This window comes from Rhincodon typus, chromosome 28 (genome assembly GCF_021869965.1).
Source record: "Rhincodon typus isolate 14 chromosome 28, sRhiTyp1.1, whole genome shotgun sequence".
NCBI lineage: Eukaryota > Metazoa > Chordata > Chondrichthyes > Orectolobiformes > Rhincodontidae > Rhincodon > Rhincodon typus.
This window is the reverse complement of record NC_063359.1, coordinates 39,903,101-39,913,824: the sequence shown is the minus strand read 5'-3', so window position 1 is coordinate 39,913,824 and position 10,724 is coordinate 39,903,101. Positions and strand designations below refer to the sequence as shown.

Genomic DNA, 10,724 nt, shown 5'->3' with positions numbered 1-10,724 from the left:
GTCAGATCAACATAAAAAATCCATCAGTCATGAAAGGAAAGGAAATCTGCTGTCCTAACCCCGGCAGATTTCCTTTCCTTTCATGACTGATGGATTTTTTATGTTGATCTGACAGAACTTAAAACGGATAAAAAAAAAAAACTTAATCCAAAAATGGCCATGGTGGGATTTGCAACTCCTGTTCTCTGGATTATTAGTCAATTACTATAACTGCTACACTTCAAATTAAGGATGGGAAAGATAACCCTCTTATGTTGCATCTCAGTCCAGCAGCACGCAGTCATGAAACACTTTGGGGGCATGGAGGGCACTGCTCCAGTTAATTTGATTATTTTTCCCCTAAACAATGCATAGGGTTGACTCAAAAACATTAAAAGGTATGTACCTTGAACACAGATTGAGGCTCACTTCCCACTATTCCATCAGACATCGTTAGCCCCAGGGTTGGGGTATTCAGGATACAGTTTGATGCAGAACAAACATTACATCCTGTTGAAAAACAGAAACACAACTAAGTTAAAAGGAGAACTGTTGTAATGCTAACATTAAATGAATGTTAAGAAATGAGCGGTAGATGTAGGGAAACCTCTTTCAAAACAAAATCTGAAATTTCTATCCGAACGCAGCATAATTTCGCCAGCCTGAAAAGGATTAAATATTTAAAACTTTGTTCATGAGACAAGGGCATCTCTGCCCTCAAGAACTCTTCCAATCTGTTTTATGTGATGCTGTTACATAGGGAACCCCAAGATTTTGATCCAACAATATTTTTCAAGTCAGGGTGGTGCACAACTTGGAGGGGATCAGGAAGGTAGTAGTGTTGCCTGGGATCCTATTGTTTTGTCCTTCTGGGTGGTAGAAGTCAGGGAGTCAGAAAGTGCCATTGAAGATACTTCACAAGGAAGTCCCAACTGTGTGACTAATAAGGCACAATGTTGTAACTAAAACTTCTATTTAGAATAACGTATACTGTGATGTGAAGTAGTCATTTGGCCATGACATGTTAACTCTGTTTCTCTCTTCACAGATGATGCCAGGCCGGCTGAGTTTCTCCAGCTTTTTCTGTTTTTACTTCTGGTCTCCAGCATCTGTAGTGCTCCATTTTTCTTATTGTACTTATATAGCATCTTTAACAGATAAAAGTAGACCCGGGGAACCTCAGAGGCACAAGAAGCAAAGATGTACGACATACCAAAGGAGAAAATATTAGAAGTAGCAATTATGCAAAGAGGTAGAAGTTTGGAGAGGGAATTCACAAGCTTACAACATGGACAGCTTTAGGCACAGTTACCAGTGGTGGAGTTTCCTGCTTAATCTAAAATCAAACAAGAAAAATACATGAAATTACAATACACCTACCCTGAATTTATTTATAAATAAGATGCCAGCCTTAGAAAAAGTTAAAATGCAAAAGCGAAAATCTATTTGCTAACTAAATGAAGCAAATCAGCCCTAATTACAGGGAATACAAAACTAGCCAGTAAGGTCACCTTGCTACAATTCAATGCAGCAGCTCAGAAAACGTGCTGAGGTACGTGAAACAGATATCATCCAATCTCTCTCCTCTGATGTTTCTGAATTACACAGTGTAAAGGAGAAAATCAACTACAGGTAGTGCCCGACTTAAAAACGTCCAAAATACAAACACTCGTACTTACAAACAGGATCCCACACAGTGAGGTATTAATATCAAAGATCTGAACAGGTGAACGTCTGCTCATTTTTACAAATGCCTATTTTATATTGTATTGTGTCCTGACTTGCGTGCAAATCGATTTATGAAAATACAGAAGAATGGAATCCATTCATAACCCAAGGTCTGCCTGTACCTGTAACATGAACATATGAACAGGAAGCAGGAGTAGGCCATCCTCTGCCATTTAATAGGACCATGGCTGATGTAATTTAACCTGAATTCTAATTCTCACCTACCCCGATAATCTTTACTACCCTTAATGACCAAGAATCTATCCACCTCTTCCTTAAAAACATTCACCGAATCTGCTTTCACTGCCTTTTCAGGAAGACAGTTCAAAGACTCACGACCCTCTGAGAAAATACATTTTGCCTCATCTGTGTTTTAAATGGGCAACCTCTTATTTTTAAAACAGTGACCCCTGGTTCCACATTCTCCCACAAGAGGAAGCATCTCATCGAGTGGATAGAGACCTGCCGCTTCTCGTTAGCCCTACAATTGTTTTATTTACAGGTAACGACCCAATTCCATCTTGAAACCCCATGATCAAATCTTCCTCCAATGCACTCTCTCAGCGCATTCCAGACCCTAACCACTTGCTGAGTAAAAATGTTTTCAAAATGCAAGTTGCCACTGTTTTATGTAAGGGTTGCTAAAACCTAGGATGTTATATTGCAGGAAGCAGGTAGAGAAACTAAGTTAACTTTTAAGGGAAAATGGAATAAATATTTGGAGCAATGTTACAGGGCTATGAAGAGACAGCTGGGTGGATTGCTGCAGCAAAAAGACAGAGACAGAATCCCTGTAAACAACTAGTGGTGTGCGATGTTGCGACTACATCTGCCCGACCTGAAACTGTGAATGAGATTTAGAGCACTATCCTAGACCAAACGGAAAACAAGTACCTGATACATGTCTGACTAGATCTCCAATAAGATGAGATAAGTATTCAGGATGCAGAACCCAAACGTAATCAAATGATTAAATACACAAAAGATTTGACAGGCTTTCTGAAAGCAAAAAAAAAATTTCAGCAAATTAATAGAAAGAATTGGACACCAGTTACTCAAGATCCAAAAGGTACACACTAACATCCCATGCTGCAATGTTTTTTTGCTTAAGGAGAAAAATAAGGAACCTAACTACCAACTGTAGATCCTTCAGCGCATAAACAATAGCTAGGAGTTTGCGACATGCTAGGAAGAAACTCAAGAGATTTACACATTGCTATAAATAGCCAAAAAGAAACCAAGCTTGAGAAACTGAGTCAGATGATCCCCAGATGTGTTCCTGCATTGAACGTAGCCATTTTTTCCACATATGCATTTTACATTACATCTTATACAGTAAATATAAGACGACTGTGCATACATTGCACTCTTGCTGCAACAAACCTATTAATATATTCACCACAACATCTGCACCTCTTACACTGAAGTTACTTGTCACTGATCAAGCTTCTGGACTTGTCTCACTATCCCTTCATGTGGCTCAGTATTAGATTTTGTCTGATTAGATGAATGAAAAGCACCTTGGGGCATTTTTTTCTGCAGTTAAAGGAACAATATAGTTATGGCAAGTGACTGCTTCAATAGCATTTAATCAGTGCAAGTGCTTGCGAAATCCTGACGTCACGAAAGGTAAACTTTCCTTTTCACTTGTCAACATGTGGAAGCTGGATACTTCCATTATCTCAGGTACTGTCAATAATTACAGGACACTTGCATAAACAGCCTGACCTAGTTGCAATCACGGTGCTGGCACTACAAATAGCTTAGTGTTCAGGCAAAACCGCGCCAACATACATCTCACCTTTAAACATATTCACACATAGCCATTACTGTTTAAACCATCACTTGTTCAGTTAACCAAACTGCTGTGCTCAAACGCTGTACAAAACAAATCAAAACTAGCAACCCCCAAATAACTATTCAATAGTTACTAATAAATTCAATAAGGAACTCGGAAGAAGTCTGTTTACCCAAAGGGTGAGGAGAACAATCATATGGGTGCTTTTTTTAAAAAAAAAAAACAGCCTGTCTGAACAAGTTACAAGTTACAACACCTCTGAGGCAGGCAGGACCTGTACTCAAACCTTTTACGGCAAAAGAAATGGATCCTACCACTTTGCCACAAGATCCCTTTGGAACTGCAATCAGCAAGACTTGAACTAACATAGGAAAATACCAATGGATTTCTAATCCATCACTTTAACCACTTGGCCCCAACTACAGGCATGGAGTCTTTCAGGCAAATGACATATGTATTTAAAGGCAAGTGAGTTAAATATGAAGGAGAAAGGAATACAAACATAGAAATCAGGAACTGGAAAAGGCTATGCGGTCCCTTGAACCTTCTCCATTATTTAATGAGATCAGGGCTAATCCAATCACTCCACATTTCTGCCTACCCTGGATAACATTTCAACTCCTGCTTATCCAGGATCTATTCATTGTTGCCTTAAAAATATTCAAAGACTTAGCTTCCAAAACGTTTTGAGGAAGACAGTACCAAAGACCACAACCTTCCATGAGAAGAAAATTCTCATCAGCTGTCTTCAATGGGTCTCCCTTATGTTGAGACAGTGAACCCTATTTCTAGAGTACTCCACAAGACAAAACATTCTTTTTACATGCACCTGTCAAAACTCCTCAGGTTCTCTTGTGTTTCAATCAAGTCACCTCTTACTCTTGCAAACCCCACTGCCCAAGCATAGCCTGCCCAATTTTTTCTTCATAAGACTTCCCTCCCATTCCAGGTAGAGAACGATGTGGCTGATAGAGTGAGAGGAGGTGGAACATATTTGAAGAGAAGTGGTACACTTCCCAGTGTTCAGGAGAACACTGACCTTTCAAACAGTATGACCGAAACAGATCTCACTGTACAAAGCAAGATCCCACAAACAGCAAATTGTCTGAAAAATGTCCTTACGTTAGTACAATGATCACAACTGTGACATATTTAATTGGCTGTTGAAATGGCTTGGAACATTGAGTGTATGAAAGGTGCTACAGGAATGCAAGGTTTTGTTCCCCCCTCAATGTCGTTTCTACCGAACATGGGCACAATTTTTTTTCCATTCATTCATTCATGGGGTGTGGGCATCATTGGATGGGCTACCATTTAATGCTCAGCCTCATTGCCATTGAAAAAGTGGTGGTGAGCTGCTTTCTTGAACCATTGCAGTCCATTTGGTGTTAGTAGTCACACAATGCCTCACTTCAGGAGTCCTCACCTCTGACCTACTCTTGTAGCCACTGTATTTGTGTGGCTGGTCTAGTTCTGTTTCCAGTCAATGGTAATCCCCAGGACGATAGGCCTAGAGTCTAGGCCCGAAACGTCAGCCTTCCTACTCCTCTGATGCTGCTTGGCCTGCTGTGTTCATCCAGCTCTACACCTTGTTATCTCAGATTCTCCAGTATCTGCAGTTCCTACTATCCCTGAGGAACACTATTGGGGCACCAGGAAGGGAGAGTCCAAGTGGTTCAAACACACAGAATTCCCTAAAAGTGTAAGTGCAGGTTAACAAAAATCGGAAAAAGGTTGACAATATTTGAGTTTACAAATAGGGTATAGAGGTACAAGTAATAAAAAAAATCAATTTAACCAAAAAAAAATGCATAGGCTAGAATGTGAGTATTGTACGCACTGTTTTAAACATTTTATTATAGAAAGGCAATTACAGCCACAGCGCAAGGATAATGCATACACATACATTATAAATGTGAAGAGGAAACAGATGTCGTTTCTACCAGAGAAGGGATTACTATGGCATAGTTAACAGAGTGCAGAGCAAGAGAAAGAATTCTGAAGAAGTGTCAGACAAGTCTACTTTATTTGGTTAGAGTATCCATGGTGAAAGTTCATTCTTAAAACTGTCACTAAGGATTAAGAGAGAGAATAGGAGAAATTCTTAACGTATTAACAGCTGATATATTGGCGCTCAGGTGTTTGAGGTAGTGATCATTACATCTTGTAAAAAAAGAACTGGATAAATATTGGTGCAGATTTGAAGGAGAGAGGAAGCAGTGAGATTCATTTCTGGATTGCATTAACAAAAAGTCAATTCACAAGTAATGGGCCAGATGGCCTTTCTGTGTTGCAATCCTCGAAGCTTTACCTGCCAGTGGGGCAAAATAAAGGATGCTCTATGCTGTCTGCTTTGATTTAGTCATGACACTCTTACCTCTGAGTCAGAGTGTTGCAAATTTCAGTGCTGTTGCAGGGACTTTAGCATACAATCTTGGCTGACACAGCATTAAGGAAGTACAACATTATCAGAGATATTGAGACATTGAGCCATGGCCTGAACAGGCAGACATAAAAAGATTCCAACACTTCTCCTTGAATCAACACCACCAGTTGTCAAATTGCGGTTTCTGGAATTATTACCACATGCAGAAAACAATAGCGACTGCGTGATAAAAACAAATCAATGGCACTGAAGTGGATGAGGACAAAGACACCTAAAATGTTTTAGTGGCGCAAAAGCGATGCAGTATATGAATGACAATTTCTCCCTCCTTGCAAGATCACCATACTACACCAGACCCAAGAATGATCAACACCGACAAGAGATGCACAAAATGAGGAAGGCTTCCATGCACTGGCACTAACTGGCTCACCCAGCAGCAAAAAAAGTAACAGGAAGTCCTGGAGATATTGAAGACTGTGAGATGGATCCAGATTCAAAGAACTAAACAGAATTTTGTAGGAGAGAAACAGGCCATTCAGCCCAAAAGATTGACATGTATATTGCACATATTCCCCCTCCTACTCCTTATATCAAACCCTCATCAGGATACCCTTCTATCCCCTGCTGTCTCTCACCTGTGTATCCGGCTTCCCCTTAAGCACATGTATGGTTCTCACCTCCTCCACTCCATGTGACACCAAGAAAATCCACACTTTCTGAATCACACTTGTCCAGAATTTGAGCAGCCAAACCTGGGGTGGAACGTCTGCCACGAAGGGAAGGAAACAATGTTGGTTTGTCAGGGTAGAAGGGGGTGGGAGAGAGGGGAAGCAGAAGGATGTGAGAATGGACAGAAGATTGGGGGCTAGAGAGATCAGGAAGGGACACTGAGAGAAGGGGGGTTTGGAGGGTGAACGCAGAACAGTCATAGCTCATACATCACTTTGACTGATCACTCAGCATGGCGAGACAGCACATTAGTCAGTGGCACTTGAAAAAGAGAGAGGGCAACCTCCATTTCACAGGGCGCCCCCGATGACAGGATGCAACTCGCTCTTCGGGGTCCCATGCAGCTTCCAGGTAAGAAAGGCTCGATGAAACTTAGTACCAGCTGATGACGGAGATCATGCAGGATCCAGGTGGCTCATCCGCCATCCGATCCGGGTTCGATTCCACCCTCGGGGGGACTGTCTGGGTGGAGCGTGCACATTCTCCCCGCGTCTGCGTGGTCTTCCTCCCACAGTCCAAAGATGTGCGGGTTGGGTGGGTTAGCCATGGTACATTGCCCCATAGTGCCCAGGAATGTGCAGTCTAGGTGGATGAGCTATGGTCGTGGTGGGGTTATGGGGTGTGGTGGGGTTATGGGGTGTGGTGTCGGGGGGTTGGTGCAGACCAGATGGGCCGAATGGCCTCTTTCCGCACTGTAGGGGTTTCTAGAATCTGAAACAAACAAGAGAGAAACTCAGCAGGTCTGGCGGCATCTGTGTACAAGAGAGAGAAGCAGAGATAACGTTCGGAGTCCGGTGACCCTTTGCTGCTGATGATGAGGAGGAGGAGGAGGAGGAGGAGGAGGAGGAGGAGAAATGGTGGCTTTTACCTAACTCCTGAAAACACTGGGGGCTCCCTCCTCCTGCAACCAGCAGGGGAAGGGAACCAAAAGGAACATGAACATCTCACCTTACCTACAAGAAAAGTTTATTCAGCGGTCCAAGTGGGTTATTCTGAGAATTAACAAACCTTCCCTCCCTCACTCACCGACCCGTACAGCACTCGCTCTTTGCTCTTCATTCCCCCATCAGAGGACAAGTCCACCCCTCCCCCTGACCACAACCAAACCTGCTCGCCGGAGGTCCCTCCCCGACTGACAGGGGTCTTCGCCAATAGGAGAGCGGGCTCTCGCCGGGCCTGACGTCACTACACCAATAGGAAGGTCGCGGAGGCGGGCGCTGCGCCTCATCAGGTTTGGTTGAAGACGAAGACTGCTTGTGTGTCACGTGATTAGGGCGGGACCGGGTCATTCATTGGTCGAAAGAGCACTGATTGGCGGTTAGGGAACCAATCATCGGCCCCGCTCGAGAAAAGAAATATTGACTATTTCACAGAAATTCCAATTCGGGGATTTCAGATATTCCATATATTCACAAATCATTTCCAAATTTATTACCTGGCAATCAACTTTTACAATAACCACGCAACATGTCTATCAAAATAGACTAAATGGTACATTTGTCAGAGAGACCATGTTTGAAGGTGGCAAGACAAAATCAAAATGTTACTCGAATGAAAATTAAAATGTATATTCTTTATGTATTGCACAGAATATGAAAAAGAATAACTCATGCTAAATCTTAATAAACCGCAATAAACGAATTGATAAATCACACATTATGTCCCTTCTGCAATACTATGTACAGTTTTGGGCAGCACACTTTTGGAAGGATATGTCAAAGTCTTTAATTGGAAAGCTACCAGAGATAAGAAATTTCAATTACGTGGAAATACTGGAAGACCTGGGTCTGTTTGCATTAAACCAGAGAAGTGTAGGGGTAGGGTTATTGAATGTGCATAAGCCTCTGAGGTATGCTGTGAAACTGCAATCTCGGTAGTCATGTCATGAAGACTCTCCCAGAAGGTTGGAACTAGAGCAGCTCAGAGCAGGGAAGTCTGCTGCCATATTGTCATGTTTTTAATGTCAATAAATATTGTTCAAAGAAACCTTCAAGTCTGGCCTATTGAGCTTACACAAAGAACAGGAAAGCCATACTAAAACAAAGTAGGATAAGACAAACTTGCATTTATTTAGTGTTGCCACTGTGACTAAATCTATTCTTGATGGTTTCATTGCATGACTTGCACATGTCCCCAGCAAACCAATTTCCAGCTATTCATCAGACATTTGGCAGCCCATACACATGGGGTGGCATGGTAGTCAGTGGTTAGCACTGCTGTCTAACAGCACCAGGCACCTGGGTTTGATTCTACCCTGTCTGTGTGGAGTTTGCATATTCTCCCATGTCTGTGTGGGTTTCCTCCAGGTGCTCCAGTTTCCTCCCATAGTCCAAAGATGTGCAGATTAGGGTGGGTTGGCCATGCTAAGTTGCCCATAGTGCACAGGGATGTATAGATTAGGTGGGTTATAGGCAGATGGGTCTGGGTGGGATACTCTGAGGGTTGGTGTGGACTTGTTGGGCCAAAGGGCCTGTTTCCACACCGTAGGGATTCTATGATGACGACACTTGTCATTGTGATACACTGCCTTCCTCCTTGTCTGGGTTGACTATCACCCAAACAGACTTTATTCCCCCAAATTTTCAATATTTTTGCATCTGGTAAAGAGAAATGTTTAAAAACAAAATAAAAAATCAATGTTTTGATTTATCTCCAGAGGTTGCGCACAGCGGTGACAACACAATGGGCATTACTAAATGTGTGAGAATCCAAAGCTTCAGAGGAAAATAGAGGAGATGGAAAGGACACCAACAGAAATTCCAGAATATTTGACTTTGCTTTGTGAAATAAAGATTCATCGTTGTAAACGTAGCAAACATCTTAAGTTTTGATCTGTATCATCTTTTGATGAATATAAAGGCAGTGTCCTGGAGATTGATCTTCAATTTCCTGAGACTCCAGGCCTTGTCTAGAGCATTAGCAACCCTATGTAACACTGTTTATGACATCTCAAAGTTCTTAATTCCAACTGACATTGTCCCTAATGGCGGATTGGTACAAAAGGTGAAGTCACATGGTATCAGGGGTGAGCTGACAAGATGGATACAGAACTGGCTTAGTCATAGGAGACAGAGGGTAGCGGTGGAAGAATGCTTTTCGGACTGGAGGGTTGTGTCTAGTGGTGTTCCACAGGGATCAGTGCTGGGACACCTGCTGTTTGTGGTCTACATAAATGATTTGGAGGAAATTAGCTGATCTAATTAGTCAGCTTGCAGACAGTACAAAGAATGGTGGAATTGCGGACAGTGAGGAGGATTGTCAGAGGATACAGCAGGATATAGATCAGTTGGAGGCATGGGCAGAAGATTGGCAGATGGAGGTTAATCTGCACAAATGTGAATGATGCATTTTGGAAAGTCAGGTACAGGTGGAAGTTATACAGCGAATGGCAGAACCCTTAGGAGTTTTGATATGCAGAGGCATCTGGGTTTGCAGGTCCACAGGTCACTGAAGGTGGCTGCGCAGGTAGATAAGGTAGGAAAAAGGCCTGTGGCATGCTTCCCTTCATTGGAAGGGGCATTGAGTATAAAGTTAGACAAGTTACGTTGCAGCTTTATAAAACTTTAGTTAGACCAGACTTGGAAAATAGTGTACAGTTCTGGTCACCACATTACCAGAAGGATGTGCATCCTTTTGAGAGGGTACAGAAAAGGGTTACCAGGATGTTGCCTGGTATGGGGGATTTTAGCTATGAAGAAAGGTTGGATAGACTGGGTTTGTTTTCACTGGAATGCAGGGGGTTGAGGGGCGACCTGATAGAAGTTTATAACAGTGTGAATGGGATGGATAGAGTGGAAAGTATGAGGATTTTCCCCAGGGTAGAGGGTTCAATTAGTAGGGGACACAGGTTGAAGGTCAGGAGGGGGAGTTTAAAAGAGATGTGAGAGGCACTTTTTCCACACAAAGGGTGGTGAGTGCCTGGAATGAGCTGCCGGAGGAGGTGGTGGAAGCAGACACATTAGCAGCATTCAAGAAACACCTGGTCAAATACATGAATAGAAGGGAATAGAGGGATATGGATCCTGTAAGTGAAGACAGTTTTAGTATGGAAGGGCAAAATGTGTCAGCGCAGGCTTGGAGGACCATAGGGCCTGTTCCTGTGCT

At 42.6% G+C, this 10,724-nt stretch overlaps 1 protein-coding gene across 1 annotated transcript in view; it reads right to left on the bottom strand.

Annotated features, from left to right (window-relative positions):
- The window catches only part of miga2 (mitoguardin 2), a 74,526-nt gene extending 66,678 nt beyond the window's left edge, over positions 1 to 7,848 (bottom strand). The window contains exons 1-2 of the mRNA XM_048613415.1: positions 7,728 to 7,848; positions 386 to 489 (exon numbers count right to left, since the gene is read on the bottom strand). Of these exons, the coding sequence (XP_048469372.1) occupies positions 386 to 489; positions 7,728 to 7,848 (225 nt within the window). The remainder of the gene's footprint in view (positions 1 to 385; positions 490 to 7,727) is intronic.
- Between the last annotated feature and the right edge of the window lie 2,876 nt (positions 7,849 to 10,724).